This window comes from Symphalangus syndactylus, chromosome 21 (assembly GCF_028878055.3).
Source record: "Symphalangus syndactylus isolate Jambi chromosome 21, NHGRI_mSymSyn1-v2.1_pri, whole genome shotgun sequence".
NCBI classification, from domain to species: Eukaryota; Metazoa; Chordata; class Mammalia; order Primates; family Hylobatidae; genus Symphalangus; species Symphalangus syndactylus.
Genome location: NC_072443.2, coordinates 23996675 through 24020312, shown reverse-complemented (window position 1 = coordinate 24020312; position 23638 = coordinate 23996675). Strand labels below are relative to the sequence as shown.

At 39.9% G+C, this 23638-nt stretch overlaps 1 protein-coding gene and 1 long non-coding RNA gene across 15 annotated transcripts in view; one reads left to right on the top strand and one right to left on the bottom strand.

The window, feature by feature from the left end:
* CMSS1 (cms1 ribosomal small subunit homolog) overlaps positions 1 to 23638 on the bottom strand; it is a 368700-nt gene that overhangs the window by 26935 nt on the left and 318127 nt on the right. For 8 of the 9 annotated variants that reach the window (XM_055259951.2, XM_055259953.2, XM_055259954.2 and 5 more), the window contains one exon: positions 5501 to 5589. In XM_055259951.2, coding sequence (XP_055115926.2) covers positions 5501 to 5589 — 89 coding nt within the window. Of the gene's footprint in view, positions 1 to 5500; positions 5590 to 21228; positions 21250 to 23638 lie in introns of those variants that run through there. The other variant, XM_055259958.2, reaches the window with a different exon arrangement.
* LOC129471429 (uncharacterized) overlaps positions 1 to 23638 on the top strand; it is a 150078-nt gene that overhangs the window by 114367 nt on the left and 12073 nt on the right. For 3 of the 6 annotated variants that reach the window (XR_010118619.1, XR_010118621.1, XR_010118617.1), the window contains one exon: positions 291 to 445. This is a non-coding gene — a long non-coding RNA (uncharacterized lncRNA). Of the gene's footprint in view, positions 1 to 290; positions 446 to 2783; positions 5185 to 7756; positions 10415 to 23638 lie in introns of those variants that run through there. The other 3 variants (XR_010118620.1, XR_008653585.2, XR_010118618.1) reach the window with 3 other exon arrangements.

Below are 23638 nucleotides of genomic sequence, written 5' to 3'. Positions count from 1 at the left end.
GTTGCAAACACATTCTGCTTTTAATAGAAAAAAAAAAAAAGAAGGATAATTGGAGGACAAAACAAAGCCCAAAGGGCAGAGCCAAGAACCATGAAGAATTACTCTTAGGCCTCAAGCCTTAATAAATAAACTCCTGACATTTGCTTGGATGGCCTTCAGAATGCTGTGTACCAATGACTCCATGTGCCTCCTATTTGCCTTGTTTTGAATAGAAATGTCAATAAAAGTTATACTACACTTGTCCCACCACTGTGTGTTGAGCATGTGGGAGAGGTAACTTGTCTCTTTAGTTTCATAGGTTGAGAAGAAGAAATGTACTCAAAGAGCTGTACTTAAGGAATTAAAACTGAGGCACCCCAACTGCACCTGGACCTGATTTAGATGACAAGATTTTGGATATTGAGCCCACACTGCAATGGGAAGAGACTTTGCAGTCCTTGGAGGGGTGAGTATATTCTGCACATTGAAGGGATACAAGTCACTGGGGGGCCAGAGGAAGAGTGTGGTAGCCAGATTCCAGGATAGCTCCTCATGATCTCGATCTCCCGGTACTCATATTCCTTTGTAATCTCTTCCCCATGAATGTGGACTGGATTTACTTGCTTAATATGGCAGAAGTGACGAGGTGTCAACTCTGAGAATAAACTATAAAAAGATTGTGGTTTCTGTCTTGGGTGCTTTTGCTGGTTCCCTCTTGGATCACTCGGCCTGGGGAAAGGCAACTGCAACGCTGTGAGGCAACCCTGTGGAGAGGCTCAAATAGTGAGAGATTGAGACATGCCAACAACCACACAAGCGAGCTGCAAGGTAAACTCTCCCCAGCTGAGCCTCCAACCCCAGCCCACAACTTGGCTGGTACCTGATAAGAGATGCAGAGCCAGAGGCACTGAGTTAAGCCATGTCTGTGAGGTAACAGAAACTGAGATAATAAATGTTTTTATTTTAAGCTGCTAACTTTTGGGCAATTTGTCAATGAAACAATAGATTAATACAAAGAACAGAACTGAGAAGCCATAATGAAAAGGAAACAGGTGAATCAGAGAATGAATAGGACATAGTCCTGTTTTCTTTCAACAATAGATAAGCATCATCTTGGAGATAAAGAGTAGAAGAAATATGAAATGATCAATGCTCAAATAAAGCAGTAGCAAGAAAATACAACAGTAGAGAAAGGAGAGTAAGAAGGGAAAGGGAGAAACACTCCTGCTGAAGATTCCTTTATGATTAAAGGAGATAAACAAAAGGCCAGCAGAAGAAAAAAGAAGTCCACTGTGGTCTCTGAGCAGGAGAAGATGGGTCATGGAACCACTGAAATGTTACTGACATCATGGAAGCATCAAGGAAAAGTCACAAAATCCTTCTTAAGGGTTAATATTCTGGGAACCATAATTACAAAGTCACTAGGGCTGGCTCTGAAATGACTGATGCTGAAGAGGGAAGAGGGTGATGCAATCTCTAGGAGTAGGGAATTCATTTATTTTGGAAGTGATTACTGGGGGAAAAAGAACTGTTGGCAAATCTTTATACTCACATTATTAAGCAGGCCAAGGATGATTATTTAGATGTGAAATGGTTGCTAGAGATGAGGTAGTTGCATGGATTTAAAAACTTTCAAGTTATAAATCTGCTGCTTAAAATACTGAACAAACTAGAGGCATGTATTCAGTGACACAAATGTGAGGCCCAGCTATGGCAAAGGAGGGAACGTCATCTATCTTGACGGATGCTCTTGCCTGGTGATATTAAAGCCTAAATGTATATTACAGCCGACAGCATCATGCCAAGTAGTTCCTGTACAAGCATAAAGAAAAACTGAAAGAACAGCACAGTCTTAAGCAAATTTGAAACAAATCTAAAATTTAAATATAGCATAACTTTTTAAAAAATTGATCCAGAAAAAATGCAGTTATATTTAGAAAACATACATCTGGTCATATCTGCCAAATAAGAGCCCAAAACTGTGTTAGGTACTATAGTGGACACAAAAGAAACCCTGGCCCCAAGGGACTTACGAACCAGCTGGAGACTCAGGTTCTATGCATGTAAACAATTAGAGAAGGACTCCTGAAAAGACAGACAGTACGCCTGACAAGTAAGTCATCCTTGGGCTGGTGGGATGAGTTCCAGAGGGAGAAGAGCAGCGGGAGAGAGAGGACGAAGGAGGCCACAGGGGAGCTGGAGGGACTGTGTGGGCAGGCAGGGATGGACAGGACAGACCCCGGCCTTGAATGTCAAGGTGGAGGAGCCTTTCAAGGAGGGAATTGTGCTGGGAAATCAGGGATGTGGCTGGAGGAGGGATAGGGCATCACAAGGCCCCAAGAGACCTCTGCAGGCAGCTGTGTCAGGGAGCTGATGGCTCACAAGCTGGGACAAAGGGCTGAGATGGGAAGAGTCATGAGAAAACTGGGATAATGGTATGGTCATTCATTCCTTCATTTCACAAATAATGAGTGCCAATTAAGGGCAAGGTTCCATGACAGGCGCTGTGGAGACGCATAGATAAAATCTGTCCTTGAGGTGAGCCTCCTGGGGATAAGCAGGGACCAAGATGGGCAACACTCATATGAAGCAGAGGGGCACATGCAGATTCTCATGGAAAAATGATATTTCTCTGGCCAGGGAAATTAGGATAGGGTTGGAGAAAGGGGTTAGGGCATTTTGCTTACCAAGGACTTGGACTCCTCAAAGCAATTTGGTGGTGAAAGAAATTAAAGCAAGAGAAAGGTGATTAAAAGGGAGCAGTAACAGCTTAAGGTTTTGTAATTATTTTTTTTGCTTGGCAGAAAATAGCAATGGCATGTGACCAACAAAACACATGAGAACACGGTTAATCCAATTTTCCTGAGCTGAAAGAGAGAGGACAGGTAAAAAGGGAAGTGAAAGCAACAGTATCCTCGGAGCCTGGCTCACAGCCAAGCAGATGGGCCATGACCCCCAGAACCTGTCTCTGAGCCTCTGGTTCTTTGTAAAGTGGGTACCACCTACCTCCTAGGGATGCTGTGAGGATTATGTTACAGTGTGCCTTATACAGTAACAGTATTAACTGCTCAATAAAAGGTCTTTATTGTTTTACCAATGAGTCCAGAAAGAGCAAGGAACAAACAAGAAGAAAATCAAGGGGAAAGCAAGAAAAAACGAAAGCCAACGGAGTATGAAGAAGACTACGTGCAAATAAGTCCTGTAGGTAGACACTGATTAGAGGCAAAAGTCAAAGAGGGCATGACTATGGTATGATTAGCGTGATAAGCTAGGGAAAAATTAAACCCCACCTTAAGGAAATAAATTGAAGAGCTACGGATGTGTTACCCTGTAGGTTTCCGGAAGAATGATTAAAACTAAAACCAGTATAGGGCCTTTGAGCAAAATATTTAATGGTTGGAGAAAAAAACCAAGATGATTATATATTAAACATGTATACCTTTCTGCATGTCCCTTCCCAGGAAGAAAAAATAATGGACAAAATAACAAAGACTATAATTATTAACTATAACTATAATAATTAATACTTCAGTGATTACTCTCTGATAACCACTGTTTGAAGTGCTTATCAAGTACACAGTCATTTAATCATCATTACAACTCTGTGAGGAAGACATAAGTGTTATCATTTACCAAGAAGGTGACTGAGTCACAGGGAAATTTAACTTGTCCACTTGGGTGGGCAAGTTAAGCAACACTACACTAAATTGTTTCTCACAGTTATCCTGAGCTGGGTCACAAACTTTGGGTAGAATAACACACTGGTGTAATGAGTTTAAAGCACCTACGATAAGAATTTAAGACCCCACATTGTTGCAGTGAAAAATACAGTAACTTTGGATTGGTAGTAGACAGTCCTTTAAAAAATCACACATAAGCCAGGCACTGTGGCTCATGCCTGTAATCCCAGCACTTTGGGAGGCCAAGGGAAAGGGGATCACTTGAGCCCAGAAGTTCGAGACCAGCCTGGGTAACATAGTGAGACCTCATCTCTACAAAAAAATAAAGAAATTAGCTGGTGTGGTGGTGCACATCGATAGTCCCAGCTGCTCAGGAGACTGAGGTGGGAGGATCACTTGAGTTTCGGAGGTTGAGCCTACAGTAAGCCACGATTGTGCCACTGTCCTCTAGCCTGGGCAACAGAGCAAGACCCTATCTCAAAAACAAACAAACAAAACCCCAAATCACATAGATTTATTAGGTTGGTGCAAAAGTAATTTTTTAAAATTAAAAGTAATGGCAAAAACCACAATTACTTTTGCACCAAACTAAATACCAATCAGGTTTGATGGAAACCCAATGAGAAAAAGCTACAAATGGATGTGAGTGGCATTTCTAAAGTCAGTAGGAAGATTAAAAAGGCAATAAAAGGTCACAGGTTTAGGAAAAAAGATTATCCAAATGGCCAATTCTGGTAATGTAAAGACCACAAATCCCCTGTTAAGAATGCATATGACAGACCATAATGCTGGGCAGAAATAAGGTCCCAGGAGCCTGCTGGCAGCATGGCCTGGTGCTATAATCATGCACTCGAGTGTGTGATAATCTTCTCTATCTTTATGCTATTTGTCTCCTTTTAGGAGTTGGACCCAAAAGCATAAGGCTGGATTTTTGGCAAAATGTGATGTAAGAATCTAAGTTATTATTGTGAAATGCATTTATATAGTTAAAAAACATTAGGAACCAGAAGCAGTGGCTCACACTTGTAATCCCAGCACTTTGGGAGGCCAAGGCGGGTAGACGGCTTGAGCTCAGGAGTTTGAGACCAGCCTGGGCAACACGGAGAAACCTCATCTCTACAAAACATAAAAAAATTCGCTGGGTGTGGTAGTGCATGCCTGTGGTATCCCAGCTACTCGGGAGGCTGAGGTAAGAGGATTGCTTGAGCCCAGAGGGTCAAGGTGGCAGTAAGCCATGATTGTGCCACTGTACTACAGCCTGGGTGATAAAGCAAGATCCTGTCTCAAAAAAAAAAAAAAGAAGAAAAAGAGAAAGAATTAGGGCAAAAAACAGACCTTGCTGGTCTACAATGAAGGAAGCATGGCCCATGGCCTTTTCTTTTTCTTTTTTTTTTTTTTTTTTTTTTTTTTTTTTTTTTTTGAGATGGAGTCTTGCTCTGTCACCCAGGCTGGAGTGCAGTGGCGCGATCTCGGCTCACTGCAAGCTCCGCCTCCCGGGTTCACGCCATTCTCCTGCCTCAGCCTCTCCGAGTAGCTGGGACTACAGGCGCCCGCCACCACGCCCGGCTAATTTTTTGTATTTTTGGTAGAGACGGGGTTTTACCGTGGTCTCGATCTCCTGACCTCGTGATCCGCCCTCCTCGGCCTCCCAAAGTGCTGGGATTACAAGCGTGAGCCACTGCGCCCGGCCATCCCATGGCCTTTTCAAAGGGAAAGAAAGTAAAAGGCTCTCTTAAATCCCACCAACAACCGATATTAGGACACGGGGAGTTCAGTAGAGAGGAGGAAAAGGCTGATTTCAGAATTTAACAGTGGCGGCTCTCCCACAGTGACCCCCTCACCTGTTTGGTTTTCTCTGAAGGTACAGGAACTGGAACTGTCTCCTGCTGCATCACTTCTGTGTGTCCTCCTCCTTCACCATCTGATGCTTCTACAAAATATAAAGTTTGAAAATCAGAAAAGTCTCTCTCTCTCATTGCTAGTGCAATCTTGGTACCATCTTTCTAGAAGGTTCTATCTCTTCACTTTTTAATTCTACCTCAAAGAAGCTGCACTTAAGGAAGTGGTCCAAAGTAAAACAGATATTTAAGCACTAAGATGGCAATCTCATTTATAAAACGGAAAAACTAAAGATTACTTAGATGTGTCACCTTAGGAGGGAATGTTTTATTATAGAACACTCATACAAGAGGACGTTTTACAGCCTTTAAAAATGATATTTATTAAGAGTTTACAATGACAAAAGGCTGTCTTATGATAATAATAATAAGTGGTCAGGGCTAGAATTATTGAGTGGTTACTACATGTTTAACACTATGCTTCACAGACATTATTTAATTCTTACAATATAACTACTGATTTTACAGACATGAAATCCCTCTATTTTTAGATAAAAAGACTGCTGTTTAGAGAGCCATTTGCCCAAGGTCACACACCTGGGAACTAAAGTCTATTTGAGTCTGAAGTTATCCCCAGCAAGTGATGCCTGTACCCAGAACCAGCCAGGCCTTGACATTAGATGCTGGCCCCAGGGGGAAATGTTAAGAGATTGTGACAAAGGGATTACAGGTCATGAGAAATCTTTGAATTTTTTTGCATTCAAAATTCTTATTTTGAATTTTTTAACCTTTCCACAATAGAAAAAATAAATTCTTACCCTAAGAATCAGGAAAAATAAAAGTTTTAACAGTTTTCCTGTTTATAAAGCTCTTCTGAAGAAACACGGTGACCAGAAGGTTCTTATTTCCCATAATATCGCACTGCCTTTCAGGTTTTAGTGCTTGCTTCCTTTAAACAGATTTTTGATCTATGAAAGACTTTACTCATTCCCTTGAGTTTCTCTGTATATCTCAAAGTGAGCCTCAAATGTGAATATGTGAACATGTTCTGTCAGAGTTCATATTTAGGTCCAACTTAACCATTTTGTTAGGCCCGAGCTTTTAAATGTTTGCATACTGTGATGGTCAATCTTATGTGTCAACTTGACTGGGCCATGAGGTGCCCTGATATTTGGTCATACATTCTGGGTGTTGCTGTGAGGGTATTTTTAGAAAGATTAACATTTAAATGGATAGACTGAATAGAGCAGATTAATTTCCATAATGTGAGTGGGCCTTATCCAATTGGTTGAAATAAAAGCACTGACCTATCCTTGAGTAAGGGAGAATTATTCCTGCCTTTCAACTTGAACTGAAACACCAGCTCTTCCTGGGTCTCAAGCCTATCATGTTTAGACTAAAACTGTATCATCTTCTCTAGTTCTAAGGCCTTTGGACTAGGACTAGAACTAAACTATCAGCTCTCCTAGATCTCCAGTTTGCCAACTTGCCATGAAGATCTTAGGGCTGGGCTGGCTAGCCTCCATAATCATGTGAGCCAATTCTTTAGAATAAATCTCTTTCTTTATATAATCTTGTTGGTTCTGTTTCTCTGGAGAACCCTGACTAATATGTATGATTTTTTTTTTTTTGAGACGGAGTCTCTCTCTGTCACCCAGGCTGGAGTGCAATGGTGTGATCTCAGCACATTGCAACCTCCGCCTCCCGGGTTCAAGCGATTCTCCTGCCTCACCCTCCCGAGTAGCTGGGATCACAGGCACCCACCACCATGGCTGGCGCCTGGCTAATTTTTGTATTTTTAGTAGAGACGGGGATTCGCCATGTTGGCCAGGCTGGTTTCAAACTCCTGACCTCAGGTGATCCGCCTGTCTCGGCCTCCCAAAGTGCTGGGATTACAGGTATGAGCTACCATACTCAGCCTAATATGTATACTTTTAAGTGTGTACATATGAGAAAAAAAGCCTACCCAACGGGGTAGTAAAAAATAGCAGGCAGATTAACAGGGCCTTCAAAATGAACAATTAAATTGTCATTAAAAGTATTTATAGGATCTCTGCTTCTAGGAAGATAGCTGTAGTAGTTACACTGTTCCCTATCCCTCTGGTGAAGTACAATGAAAAATCCTAGACATTACATATTTAAAAAAATAGAAAGACTCTGAAAGGTGGAGAGAAGATAGCAGACCAGCTAGAGATTTTAGGGACCAAGAATAATTCAATGGCAGGTTCCCTGGGTTATCTTTTTGCTTCATTATTCCAGACTAGGAGCTGAAGAAGGCAGCTACCTGGAAATGCCAATGGAAGCCGACCAAAAAAGCCCCAACAAAAGTCTGCTCTCTCTACCAAAATGACCAAGAAAGAGGAAGCTTAGCAAGACTAAAACCTTTCAGACAATAACCACTTGACTGTAGCCAAACACCACAGAAAAAACTATGACCTCATCCTCACCACCAAAGACAGAATGGGGAGCCTAGACTTCCACCCTTGACAGGGTGTAATGAGGCATCCCATGATGGACCCCTCAAGGCTCCATCTCCTACCAGGGTGATGTTGGAGACAAACTGGGAGCTGGGATTTTTATCCCCAGAGGGTGGTAATGAGTCCTCATCCATCCCCCACTGCCACCACCACCACCACCACTGCGGTATCAATGGTGACCACATGAGGAGCCTGGACTTCCATCCCCTGCTGGCTGTAATGAAGTATATCTTTCCTATCCCACTGGGATGGTGTCAGAGGAGGCCTAGTGGAGAGTTAGGACTTTCTACATCACCCAGCAGTAATGAGGCCAAATCCACACTAATAGTTTCAGCAACCATTAAAAAGGCTACATAGAGAGATGTAAATCAAAGTGGGCTTCTACAATATGTTCAAGTAACCCATAGGAAGATAGAGGACCAACCCCTACTCCTCCCCTGCACAGAGATGCAGAAATTAGTGAACAAACAAAAGAAAAAAACATACAAACAGATTTAAACCCTCAACATATCAATGAATAAATTAAATGTAAATAGCCCAAACATACCAATTTAAAGACAGAGATTGACAGAATGAATTTAAAAATATGACCGAACTATATGCTGTTATAAGAAACTTACTTCAAATATAATGATACAGGCAAATTGAAAGCAAACGGATGAAAAAAGACATAATATGAAAATATTGGTCAGTGGAAAGCAGAAGTGGCTATATTAATTTCAGGGAAAGTGGACTTCAGAGCAAAGAAAATTACTAGAGAATGAGAGAGACATTATATAATGATAAAGGGTAATCTGTCAAGAAGACATAGCAATCCTAAATGTGTATGCACCAAACAGCAGGCTCTCCATGCTTTGTAGAAGTACAAAGCATGTGAAGCAAAAACTAGTAGAAATAAAATCAGAAATAGATAAATCCATAATTGACTTGCAAACTTTAACAGTCCTCTCTTAAAAATTGAGAGAATGACTAGATAGAAAATCAGCAAAGATACAGAACTGAGTGGCACCATCAAGCAATAGGATACAATCAACATTTGTAGAAGAATTCAATCAACAATGGCAGAATACACACTCTTTCCAAGTGTCACAGAGGGTATACCAAGACAGACTATATTCTAGGCCATAAAACATTAACAAATTTAAAAAGAATTGAAATTGATAAACGGCATGTAAAAAAACTTTCAGCAACATTATGGCTAATAATGAAAGGCCAAAGCTTTGCTCCTGACTGGGAACAAGGCAAGGATGTCTGCTTTTACCAGTCTTATTTGACACAGTGCTAGAACTTTTAACCAGTGCAATATGACAAGAAAAGGAAATAAAAGGCACATACATTAGAAAGGAAGATAGCAAACTGCCTCCATTTGCAGATAACATGATTGTGTACATAAAAAATTCCAAGAAATCTAAAGGCTACCCCTAGTTCCGTGAAAATTCTTATATTGGCTTCTATCAATGGGGGCTCCTTTCTCTTACTATTCTCCAACTCATCTTCATCTGGGATCCTTAAGGGAAACTATGTTTCTCCTTCTTCCGCTTGCCTCTGTACCTCTTTCTACACTGTTGGTAGCCTGTACCTTGTAAATTGGCACATAATTTTACCTTGTCTTACAATGTGTACTGGTGTTGCATAAATGTTAGGTTTTCTCTCCATCTGAACTGTAAACTCTCTGAGGGGACATATGAGTGCCCAAAGTACTTGACCCAGTGTTGACTAAAAGTAAAAAGGACTCCCGATACCTATTGCTTTATTTACATTTTTATTATAAAGTAACATATATTCTCTATGTAAAGCATTTAATCCCTTATACAAATTTCCTTATATCCTCATATCATAAAAATCCTTTGAGGTAAAAAGAATGACCTACAAATAAATGTCAGGATCAGCCCCATAAATGTTTAAAAATCAATGAATGATCTTAAAAAATATAAACTCTGTATTCCTCCATTCCTCAGAATCTGCTAGCTGAAGAACACAGTCTATATTTAAGCAATCTAGTTGAAAATAAATACAGTAGTCCCTTGGTATCTGTGGGGGATTGGTTCCAGGACCTGTTTCACCTACCAAAATACACAGATGCTCAAGTTCCTGATATAAAATGATGTAGTATTTGCATACAACCTATGTACATTCTCCTGTATACTTTAAATTATCTCTAGATTACTTATAATACCTGATACAATATAAATACTATGTATAGAGTTGTTACACTGTATTGTTTAGGGAATAATGACAAGAGAAAAAAGTCTGTACATACTCAGTAAAGACACATTTTTTTTCAAATATTTTTGATCTGTGGTTGGTGAAATCTACATATGTGGAGCCCATGGATATGGAGGGCTGACTGTAACATATTTTTAAAGATGTGTGACACTTATGCAACAAAAACTATGAGAAAGATTTAAAATACCTTGCTAATAAAATGCTCTAAATCTGAGTTACTCCTTGTTCCAAAAAGTTATTTTATCTGACACCTTTTAACATATAAAATGAGATCATCTTATATCACTGTAAATTGGATAATTTTGTTGTTTCCTTAGCCTGTGAAGTTTTTTGATTCCAAAAGAGAAAACTGCTTTTCTGAAGTAAGGATGCTAGTTCTGTGATTTCCATTAAGAGAATATTGAAAGAAAAGTATGGGGACCCAATCTAGCCAGGTTGGCCCCAGTACTCAGGTTCCTCCAGGACTGCTGGGATTCGAGGAGGCTAAGCTGGGCCTGTGCCAGTCAGTCCCAGTGGTTGATTCAGCCAGTTAAGTGGAGTCACTAAGACTGCACTGCCTCTTCCCCAACTCCTTGAAGAGTCTACTTAAAAAAAAAAAGATACTGCCAGATGGGATTGGTTAAGTTATTCCAAAAGAGGAGTCATCAAGTACACTGTCCTTTTTCAACCCCTGGCAACAACAGCAAATGAAAATAGAAGGCTGCACATCTTCTCTTTCCCTCAATCCCTACCTTCATCTTCTTTTTGATAAGTATCTGAAGTCCAGTTTCCCATCATTTTCCTTAGGTTTTCAGGTACTTGCTTGCATAAACCCTTGAAGACACTGGGAGGGGCCCTGGCAATGGGATCATACAGTCAATTGTTCTTTAAAATGTGCAAAAGAGTACGTTAAGACTGCCGTCTTCACCACAATATGTTAAGACCATTGTCTGTTTCCACTCAGAATTCTCCTGCCACGTATCTCCCAGGGAGTAGTGCTGGATGGCTGGGAGCATTTTTGGGGATCTATTTAGAGGAAGCTAGTTGCACGTACATTTAGTTTGAATTTAATAGGATTTTTATGTGGTTTGCAATCACTTTTGTCTATGATCAAATGATTACTAGCTGTTGTAGTGCTGGCATCCTGCACTAGACACCCTATGCTAACTCACCAGACATTCTGACACAAAGTGGGCAAGGCTAGAGGGTGTAGATCATGACACAGATGTGCCTAGAGCATCAGTAGAGGAGGAACCAGGTTTGGAATGTAGGAAACCTCAAACTAGTCAGCAGAAGATTCTTCCAATCATAAAAAATATAAAACTGTAAGTAGAGAATTAGGTTCTCATTTTTGCCTATTTGAAATTGAACGTCTCTCCTGTAGGATACATATAGTAGATGGTGCACTGTATATGACTGAAAAGAAACTGTATGTTTTTTCTTTATTTGATGAGGATGAGTAAAATACCAATTTTCAGAATTGCTGTGGTTGGGGCAGTACTGTTATTTTTTTTCTTATTTAAAATAACTTCTTTCATATCTAATTTAAAATTTTTTTTTCTTTTATACTTAATTTTGTATCATGAATTTTGCATTCTTTTTCTAAGAGAGGGCCCATGAAATTGCATAAACTCAGGCCTCAGAAAAACCTACATCTGCCCTGGCGAACAACCTCGCTCCTCTGTCTTTATTAGTTCTCATAGTTAAGAAAAGAACAACACGCTAGGGGTTGTGGCTCACACCTATAATCCCAGTGTTTATGGAGGCTGAGGCAGGAGAATCCCTTGAAGCTACAAGTTCAAGACCAGCCTGGGCAACATAGTGAGACCCCATTTCTAAAAAAGAAAGAAAGAAAAAGAACAGAAAACATAACATGGATGAATTTCAACAGCATGATGCCAAGCAAAAGAAGCCAGGCCCAAGAAGCTATATAATGCATGATTTTATTTATTTTAACATTCTAGACAGGGCAAAACTATAGAGGTGGAAAAGGGATCAGTAGTGACCAGAGACTGGAAGTGGGGGACTTCTGGGGGGTGATTTAAAAATAAAAGCATCAAAGAGACCTCTTACCAAAACAATAGAGGACTAGAAGGAAATCTCATTGAGCTGTAAGCAGCTTCTTTGGAAGCAAGCATAGTGTGGAGGATTATGGATTGTGGGATTAAAATATCTGGGGTTCAAATCTCAGCTTCAGCAATTATTAGTTATGTGATGTTGGGCAAGTGTTACAAATTAATGGAAGTTAGCTTCAATCATTATTTTTTAAAGTGAGGTTTATTGAGGAATAATTTACATATACTAAAAATAACTTTTACTGAACAGTTCTATGGATTTTGATTAATGCATACAGTTGTGTAACTGCACCCAGTGGGATCAGCATACTTTTAAGGTAAAGGACGTAGGGTAAGTAAGTGTTGGGTTTGCAGAGTAATATGAACATTATTGATAACTACTCAACTCTGCTGTTCTAGTTATACACTACCCTAGGCAGTGTATAAACAAATGGAAATGGCAGTGTTCTGATGAACTTTATTTATAGAAACTTGTCCAGGATGGAATTTTTTTTTTTTTTTTTTGAGATGGAGTTTTTCTCTTGTCACCCAGGCTGGAGTACAATGGTGCATCTCAGCTGACTGCAACCTCCGCCTCCTGGGTTCAAGCGATTCTCCTGCCTCAGCCTCCTGAGTAGCTGGGATTACAGGTGCCCACCACCATGCCCAGCTAATTTTTGTGTGTGAGTATGTGTATACACACACACACACACACACATATATATATATATTTTTTTTTTTTTTTTTTTTTTTTTTCTTTTTTGTAGAGACGGGGTTTCACCATGTTGACCAGGCTGGTCTCAAACTCCTGACCTCAGGTGATCCACTCATCTCAGCCTCCCAAAGTGCTGGGATTATAGGTGTGGGCCACCATGCCTGGCCTCCTGGCTGGATTTTTAATCAATTAAAAAAACGTTTCAAGGGTTTTTTTTTTAAGAGTTTAAACTTTTCATTTTATTTTATTTTAAGTGCCAGGATCCATGTGCAGAACGTGCAGGTTTGTTACATAGGTATACATGTGCCATGGTGGTTTGCTGCACCTATTGACCCATCCTCTAAGTTCCCTCCCCTCACCCCTCACCCAACAACAGGCCCTGGTGTGTGATGTTCCCCTCCCTGTGTCCATGTGTTCTCACTGTTCAACTCCCACTTATGAGTGAGAACATGTGATGTTTGGTTTTCTGTTCCTGGGTTAGTTTGCTGAGGATGATGGCTTCCAGCTTCATCCATGTCCCTGCAATGGACATGATCTCATTCATTTTGTGGCTGCGTAGTATTCCATGGTATATATGTACCACATTGTCTTCATCCAGTCTATCATTGATGGGCATTTGGGTTGGATCCATGACTTTGCTATTGTAAATAGTGCTGCAGTAAACATACGTGTGCATGTGTCTTCAGAGTAGAATGATTTATATTGCTTTGGGTATATATCCAGTGATGGGATTGCTGGGTCAAATGGTATTGCTGGTTCTAGATCCTTGAGGAATTGCCATACTGTCTCCCAGAATGGCTGAACTTTCAGTTTACATTCCCACCAACAATGTAAAAGTGTTTTTATTTCTCCACAGCCTTGTCAGCATCTATTGTTTCTTGACTTTTTAATAATTGCCATTCTGACTGGCATGAGATGGTATCTCATTGTGGTTTTGATTTGCATTTCTCTAATGATCAGTGATGTTGAGCTTTTATTCATGTCTGTTGGTCACATAAATGTCTTCTTTTGAGAAGTGTCTGTTCATATCCTTTGCCTACTTTTTCATGGGGTTGTTTTTTTCTTGTAAATTTGTTTAAGTTCCTTGTAAATTCTGGATATTAGACCTTTGTCAGATGGGTAGATTGCAAAATTTTTCTCCCAATCTATAGGTTGCCTGTTCACTCTGATGATAATTTCTTTTGCTGTGCAGAAGCTCTTTAGTTTAATTAGATCTAATTTGTCAATTTTAGCTTTTGTTGCAATTGCTTTTGGTGATTAGTCATGAAGTCTTTGCCCATGCCTGTGTCCTGAATGGTACTGCCTAGGTTTTCTTCTAGGGTGTTTACGGTTTTGGGTTTTACTTTTAAGACATTAATCTATCTTGAGTTAATTTTTGTATAAGTTGTAAGGAAGAGGTCCAGTTTCAGTTTGCTGCATATGGCTAGCCAGTTTTCCCGGCACCATTTATTGAATAGGAGATCATTTCCCCATTGCTTGTTTTTGTCAGGTTTGTCGAAGATCAGATGGTTGTACATGTGTGGTGTTACTTCTGAGGTCGCTGTTCTGTTCCATTGGTCTATATGTCTGTTTTTGTACCATGTTGTTTTGGTTACTGTAGCCTGTTTCTGAGTATATAGTTTCTAATTGTTAGGTGCAGATGTCTATGTATGATCATAAACTTGTGTTCTAAAAAATGTTACATGCTGGCTGGGTGTGGTGGTTCAGCCTGTAATCCCAGTACTTTGGAAGGCCGAGGCAGGCAGACCATGAGGTCAGGAGATCGAGACCATCCTGGCTAACATGGTGAAACCCCGTCTCTACTAAAAATACAAAAACAAAATTAGCCGGGCATGGTGGCGGGCGCCTGTAGTCCCAGCTACTTGGGAGACTGAGACAGGAAAACGGCGTGAACCCAGGAGGCAGAGCTTGCAGTGAGCCGAGATCACGCCACTGCACTCCAGCCTGGGCGACAAAGCAAGACTCTGTCTCAAAAAAAACAAAAAAAAACACAAAAAACAAGTTACATGCTTATGAATTTTAATCTCCTTTATCTATCAATTATTGGGGTGTATATTAACATCTTCCTCTCTCATTTTGAGCTTGTCAATGTTTTATAGTAATTCTACCAATTTTTATTTACATATTTCATAGCTGTCTTAGGCGCATGCAAGTTTGGAATTGTTATGACTTCCTGTAGAATTGTACCTTTTATCATCATGTTGTGGCTCTATTTTTAAAAATCCATTTTATTTAGTTCAGTATCATTTTGTGAGGGAAGTTCTATATTTCTAGAGGTCATCAGCTGTTCTCTGGGAAAGCTACATTATACATACGAAAAGTAATGCTGGATACACAGCTGTACTTAAACAGTCTAAAGTGTTTTGCTAAAATTACTCAATCCCTAGGAGCCAGAATGTTTTATTTGGCCAGGGCTGGGAACTACTCTTCAAGAACCATGTTCCCAGCTCATTAAGAGACTCCCACCAGCATCACTGAGAAAGAACACAATTCCCATATCCAAAGAACAGGACCCTGAGACTGAACTCTGTGAAGGCCATAAGGCCATGCCAGCAACACAGATCACAGGGAAGGGAAGGGGAGGAAAAGGCAGCGTGCAGCCTAGCCAAGGAGGAAGAGGCTCTCAATTCTGAATCCGCCTATACTCATAGAGGTTGTGTAGTGAAGGAAGGTCAATCTTTTATCGCTTCTGCACATTTTTCAAAATAATTACTACAGATAAGCTATGACTAGAAAAGAAGGGTTTATAGTCAATTAGGCCACATGATCAAATAATCATATGGCCTGTAAGTGTATCTCTCATTTACTCTAATTATTCAGAATGCCTGTTCTCACTTTATCCTTGTCTCCTTTCCTTTTCCATCAAAATCTCACCCCTACCCTCTAAACTTCAGCTCAGGTTTTCCCTCCTCTGTGAAGATCTTCTGAAGGCAGAAACAAGAAATAAGACTGTCTTAGGGGATAATGTAGCAAGCAGTTACAACTTTCACCAGGAAAGGAAAATGGGGCAGGGCCTGTATGAAAATGAGGAATTCACTGAAGGAGAGTCCAGGAGGAGAAGCAAACCCAAGACAGCTTGTCATGCCCACTGCAGGGCATCCGGTTGCTTTGAGGGGGCTGCTTGGAGGAGCTCAGGCAGGTTCGGCCCTCAGCCTCCTGGCTTCTTCAAGTCCTGCAGTCCTGGGGTCCAGGTGCCGGGACACAGGACCACTCAAAGCTGTGGGCGTGTGGTGCTTCATCAGGCTTTCTCTTGGCGCCAGTCCAGTTTTTTTTTTTTTTTTTCTAGTTATCATCTCTTCCCTTTTGCTTTTTTGCTGTCTAACATATGGCAAAAAACTGGGCATGATCTATCTTCTCCATCTCTCAAGCTCCTTAAGATCTCTTCTTCTCTCCAAAAGATTTAACAAAACAAATGCTTCTGGATATAAGTCTTTGTGATTTGATTCTCTCTATCAGAAGTCTTCTTGTCACTCTGAACTGGAAAGGAGAGTGGGTGATCCTTTTTCTCCTTTCATTTTGCCATTTTTAGTGGCAACAGCTATAGCCTGATGTACATTCCAATAATGCTCCTATTTTCCTAGTTGAGGCAACAGATCTAGAGTTTGCTTACAAAATTTTTAAAGTCTTCTGTTCCCACAGAAAACTTTAAAGCTAGAACTTTTGAACTAGGATGGTAAAACACTGAGCTGAAGTCATTTCATGGGTCCTGATAATTTGACAGAAGGCAAAGTACTAAGAACAAAAAGATCATTTGAAAAACACAACTAAAGAAGAATGCCTCAACTTTTTATGGGATGCTTAAATGCTACAAAATTTCTGTCACTAGCTGCAAGTCAGCAGAACTTAATGGTTATTTTCTAAAAATGTGACTGCTCCAGGTTAGTAGTGCTGTATTCATTTATTTTTAAATATGCACACAGGAAGTGAGATGCAGTGGTATATGCATCTGTAGTCCCAGCAACTTGGGAGGCTGAGGCAGGAGGATCACTTGAGCTGAGGAGTTCGAAGATACAGTGAGCTATGATGATGCCACTCCAGGCCTGGGTGACAGAGCAAGACCCTGTCTCTTAAACACACACACACACAAACACACACACACACACACACACACACACACGAAGGCTCCTCAGGAATCATTAGTCCACATCAGGGGTTTAGGTGGCATGACCTCAACTCTCAACTTCAGGCAGTGTTAAAGCTCCCAATCCTCCTTCCTTTCTAGTTTGTTTTAAATGTTTGAACATTTATATATTTTGGGGCAGTTCTGAAACTATGAGCAATTTCAATTCAATCTTTTCTACCCAACTTTTACAGTTAAATGAATAGAGCCATGGATGTTGGTGGTGGCATTTCGGGCCTGAATACTTGTACATTTGGAAGCATTGCTATGTAAATTCTTCATTCTTGGAATAGAAACCAATTCTAAACCAGCTCTTACATAATCCTTATTTTGTACAAAGCACTGTTCTAAATGCTCTTTGTAAATAACTCATTTAATTCCCATATCAATCTTATGAGACAGGTACTGTTGCTATAATCTGTTTTACAGAGGTAGAAATGGAGGCACCTGCTCAACGTTAATAAGAAAGAGAGCCAGGATTTAGACCTACACAATATTGACTCAAAGTCTGCTCTTAACTACTATGCAATATTGCCTCTCAAATTTAGAAGGCAAATCAAGCAGCTTGCTGGTGGCACTGGTCTTTAAGCAGGTTATTAGAATCCATTGGGCTTTATGGGTAGAGCCCAGTTTCATATAATAATGTATGTTATATTTAACTAACATTCATCTACATGTGGCCGGCAGCCTCCCTCCTCCAAAAAAACCCAAACTTAATTGAGTTCAAATATCTGTCAGTAACTCTCTACCACTCCTTCCACCCCATCCTATCTTTTAGCTAGGGAGAAAATATATCCTGGTTTGCCTTGGCTAGTCCTGATTTATACTTGTTTTCCCTATATCCCATCTGGTTTATTAATATTATCTGTCTTATTGCAGAGATTCTTTAATATATTAATATGGATTACTACTGTCCAAGTAAGGAAATGGAGATGAGGCCATCCTCGAACTTATTTGATCCCCAACCCCCTCACTGCGGAACACCTGTTAACAGCTCCCAGAACAGCGACAGAAGGCGGCCCAAATTTTAGCTTTAATTTTTGTGATCCTGAGCAAACCACTTTATGCCACAGTTTTCTTAATTGTGGATTGATGAAGTCATACTGCTGTGATTTATGATTCTCTTCTGGTTTGGGCCAACTTCTGTTAAGAATGCTATATACTCTGGATGCGTCAAAATTTCCAGAGTGAGGTGGAATGCTGAAGTACGGAGGAATAGGGTAACATTAAAAAAAATAGGTGAATGTGGCCCAATGCGGGTATGCGAGTTACATAATTTCCCCAAACAGAAATTTCATATGAAAAAAGCCTATGAGGCCGGGCGCGGTGGCTCACGCTTGTAATCCCAGCACTTTGGGAGGCCGAGGCGGGCGGATCACGAGGTCAGGAGATCGAGACCACGATGAAACCCCGTCTCTACTAAAAATACAAAAAATTAGCCGGGCGTGGTGGCGGGCGCCTGTAGTCCCAGCTACTTGGAGAATGGCGTGAACCCGGGAGGCGGAGCTTGCAGTGAGCCGAGATTGCGCCACTGCACTCCAGCCTGGGCGACAGAGCGAGACTCCGTCTCAAAAAAAAAAAGAGAAAAAAGCCTATGAGGCTACATCTAGAGCTACTATCCACTCACCCTTGTTATAGAGAGTAACCCCGAGGAAGAGAAGTGTTAAAATGGAAAAAACACAGTACTTCTGTTAAGAGTACCCTTTGGCATTCACAGAGACTTCAACTACCTATTATACTATTAACACATAATGTATCCCCTTAATGTAAATCATTCAAGGTAGGTATAATGCTCACCTGCCCTGCTTCAGAATGCTTAATTTTCTCACCCAGCTTCTCAATGGAAAAAGCCTTTTCTTACAGAGTTTTTGGGTACAGCTTAGGACAAGGTCCTTCATTGCTTCATCCTTAAAGTTTCCTATTGATAAACTGGGCTTAAGGAATTAGCCTATCAACTGACTACCAACTATACGAAAAGTATTCACATAATGATTTGTGTTTGGACTGATCTTCGAGAACCACAACCCTGAAGTCTTACATGATGAGGTGAGGTAACGATGAGATGTAAGTCTAATGGAGTAAATAAACAAGAGAGTAAAATAAGACTTGGTTTATCAATACTATACTACAAATTTGATAGCATCATAATTTTTAAAAACCTTTTTTTACCCTTTTCCTTCATATAAAAATAGTGTACATATTCATTGTGGAGATTTAGAAAATGCAGAAAAGTAAAAAAAAAAAAAAAAAAATTTGGTTCCACTATAAAAAGACAGTCCTACTGTAAAAGATATCCAGCATTCTAATTTTGGTATTTACTTTTGTTCTGTCTCTGTGTGTATATGAATAAGACTATGCATATATTCACATAGCTTTACATGTCTGGAATTATGTATCATATACAAATGTTTTATCCTTTAATATTATGAGTATTTCCCCATGTCATTAGTCTTGAAAAACATTTTTAGTGGCTTTATAGTGAACCATGGTTTGTCTACAATATATTTCTTTGTTCTTCTATCATTACTTAGATTATTTCAAGAATTTGGCTTTGCAAATATAGTATAATAAACATCATTATATGTAACATTTATATATTTCTGTTTAGAATAGATTTCTAGAAGAGAAATTGCATTGTAAAAAGGTATACATGTTTTTAAAAGGTCTTAACTTCTAAACTCTTTTCCATAAGCTTTTGGGTCAATTTATAAGTCATAAACACTGTATAACACTGTGTATGTTTTATCACACCCCAGTAAACACTGAATATTACCTTTCTAATATTATAAATAGGTAAAAATAAGATAGCATTTTACTAATTTGCAATCACTTGATGAGACTAAATATTTTACTTTTTCATTTCTTTTTTTTGAGATAGAGTCTTGCTCTGTCGCCCAGGCTGGAGTGCAGTGGCGCGATCTCGGCTCACTGCAAGCTCCGCCTCCTGGGTTCACGCCATTAGCCTGCCTCAGTCTCCTGAGTAGCTGGGACTACAGGCGCCCACCACCGTGCCCGGCTAATTTTTTGTATTTTTATTAGAGACAGGGTTTCACCATGTTAGCCAGGATGGTCTTGATCTCCTGGCCTCGTGATCCGCCGGCCTCAGCCTCCCAAAGTGCTGGGATTACAGGCTTGAGACACTGCACCCGGCCTTTATTTTCTTATATGCATAGAATGTTCTTAACTGTTCATTTGTCAAGGACAGTTTTAATGTTTTCCTTATCAACTTTTATGGCTCTATTAATTTTAAGGTTAATCTTAACAAATTATTTATTTATTCATTTTTAGAGACAGGCTTTCATTCTGTTGCCCAGGCTGCAGTGCCGTGGTGCCATCATAGCTCACTATAGCCCTGAACTGCTGGGCTCAAGTTATCTTCCTGCCTCAGCCTCTTGAGTTGCTAGAACTACAGCCACATGCCACTATGTCTGGCTAATTTTTTAAACTTTTTTAGAGATGGGGTCTTGCTTTGTTGCTCAGGCTGGTCTTGAGCTCCTGGCCTTAAGCAATCTGCCTTGGCCTCCCAAAGCACTGTGATTACAGGCGTGAGCCACCATACCCAGCCAAGATTAATTTTTAATGCTGCCTAATCTTTTAATTTTTATAATGACTTTTGATTTACAGATGTTTTAAATTATGAGATCAAATATATCATTTTTCATTGCAGTTATGCTTAGAAAAATTATCTCTATTTCAAAGTACATATTCTAGTGTTTAAAATAATTTAATCTTTAAAAAGAGCCTGTAACTTAAATCCATATGTAATAGATTTTGTTGCATATCATGTGAGGCCCTAACTCTGTTACCTTTGCAAATATTTAATCAATTGTCCCAATGTCTTGCCAAATGATTCTTCCTTTCCTCACTTTCTTGTCATGACACTTTTATTTAATCAAAACACAAATTATACATATGCTATGGTATACTTCCATTGATCTGTCTATGAGTTTTTTGTTGCTACCACACCTTAAGTTATTTAAAAAACACATTGAGCTTTCTTCTTTTTTATTTTCCTAAATGGCTATCACATTGGGGTGCAGGGAGTAGCAAGGAAGCGAGAACCAGATTTAGGCCAAAATCTCCAAGAGAACTGGGAAAGGCCTGAGGCTGGATGGGGGTCAGTAGAGACGTAGAGAGGGAGGTCAGGCTAAGTCAGGTACCAAGCTGTGTCCTTCCAGAATGCCTCGGTTCACATCACACCTCTGCCACTCAATAGCTGGCTTTGGGCAAGTTAGTTCCTCTTTGTGTGCTTTGGTTTCCTAAAATGTAAAGTGAAGTTGTTGAGAGGATTAAATGAGATAGGGAGAAACACTTAGAATAGTGTATTGCTTGTGGTAGACATCATTTATCACTCATTTGAAGCTATCTTCCATCACCATCATGCCTCTGTAAATTACTATAACACGGGGATTAAAATTACAAGCTCCCTAGAATCAGGATGCCTAGACTGGAACCTTACCTCTGTCATTTACAAGCTGTGTGAGCTTGGAAAAGTTACTTGCTCTTTTTATGCCTTAGTTTCCTCATCTATAAAACAGGAATATTAATAATACCTACTTCATAGGGTTGTTACATGGAGTCTTGATATAATGAATGTAAGTTACTTAACACACAGTCTGGCACACAAGTAAATTCTCACAAAATGGTCATCATAACCATTACCTCATTTGATTACCCTGGGGCATTTGGTACTGATGTTAACTCTCAACTTTTTGACACTCTCTCCTCCTTTGTCTTCTGGAACACTGTGATTTGGTTCCCAACCCATCACTTCATGCACTTTCTTCTTTCACCTACCCCTTAAAATGTTGTCATCCTCCAGGATGTCCTCCACTATCCTATTCTTTGGTGACCAACCATACACTTTCTTTCTTTTTTTTTTTTGAGACGGAGTCTCGCTCTGTCACCCAGGCTGGAGTGCAGTGGCGCCATCTCGGCTCACTGCAAGCTCCGCCTCCCGGGTTCCCGCCATTCTCCTGCCTCGGCCTCTCCGAGTAGCTGGGACTACAGGCGCCCGCCACCACGCCCGGCTAATTTTTTGTATTTTTAGTAGAGACGGGGTTTCACCGTGGTTTCGATCTCCTGACCTCGTGATCCGCCTGCCTCGGCCTATCCAACCAACCATACACTTTCTTGATGCTCCTTCTAAGCTAGAAGATGGCAATTTTTGAAGTTCAAGGACCAGATAAATACTTTAAGCTTGTGGGCCATATGATCTCTATCACAACTACACATTGTACAATATGTAAGCCATTGAGAATATGTAAGGGAGTATGCACAGCTATATTACAACAACAAGCCATACAAAAACAGGCGGCCAGCCCACATGCCATAGTCTACTAGTTCCTACTGTAGGTAGTTGTTTCGGCTCAGGTATTAGAAAACTCTTCACATTGCATCTGTCCTCCCTACTGGGCTGTGGGCTCCCTTAGGGCAATGTGTCCTTTTATCCTTGTATGTTCTGGAGGCAGCATAGAATCCAGGAGATATACACAATCAACTTCTGCTAAAACACTCAATGAGATGGCCACATAATATGAGTCTTTACAGATAAAAAGTTTGTTGTGCTACAGGGAAGAAATGAGCCCTTCAGTAGCTACCAAAACAAACTTTCAGAGAAGACCTCATAACCTATGTAGTGCGCTGAAACATCCAGTAGAATTAATTTTTCTTTCCCAAATGTGAAAGGGAAATTCAGGTCCAGGAAATTCACAATTTCAAGGACCAAGTAATATTGCAGACATCAGAATAGAGCTGTTCAGGGTTATCTATAAAACAGGACACACTTTATAGGAATGGAACAGCTGTTTCCCCATTTCTGTTTTAAAAGGGGAAATAGGCTATAGGGCTCAGGAGTATATGCTAAGCATATGGAGAAAATTTATTTGCTTAAAGAAAATGTGACATGGAGTTGGCAAAGGGCTCAGTTTGTAGGAGATAATATCCTGGTGGGTGAAATTAAGAGGATAAAACGAACATATACAGAGTCATTTCAGCGTTGTGATTAATGAAAAAGGAAACAGTAATAAACACTGAAAGGAAGAAAAGAAAAGTAAAGTTGAAGCTGAAAAGAACTGAATATGCTCTAGGGAAGACACTATAAGAACCAAGTGTCACTTACAGTAATAATGACTTTAGTAAAACAAATTTTAGATAAAGATGGCACTGGTTTAGGAAAAAATAAGAAAACCAAAACCTCAGTCAAAAGTAACAGTGTGAGTATTGAGTTTCTCTAAATACAGTGTAAAGGATCTTTATAGAGCTACGGATAGCTGAAAAATATATTAAAGACTCTGGGGGAGAATTTTAGACTTCTGGAACATAGTTAGAAACAGGTAATAGACAAAGAAGCATGTTTAAATTTTTCCTTTTTAATTTTCAAGCCCAAACTTAATCAGCAGTAATATTTTTAGTATAAACATTTGCTGAACTCCTTTTATGGAGAGATTACTATTTTGTGTGACTTAACATATCCTCTCAAGTAGCAATTACCAGAGAGCACTCTTTAAAATTTCTTAAAATCATAAAATCATTATTGCTGTGAAAAAAGGACCTAAATTTTTCTTTAAA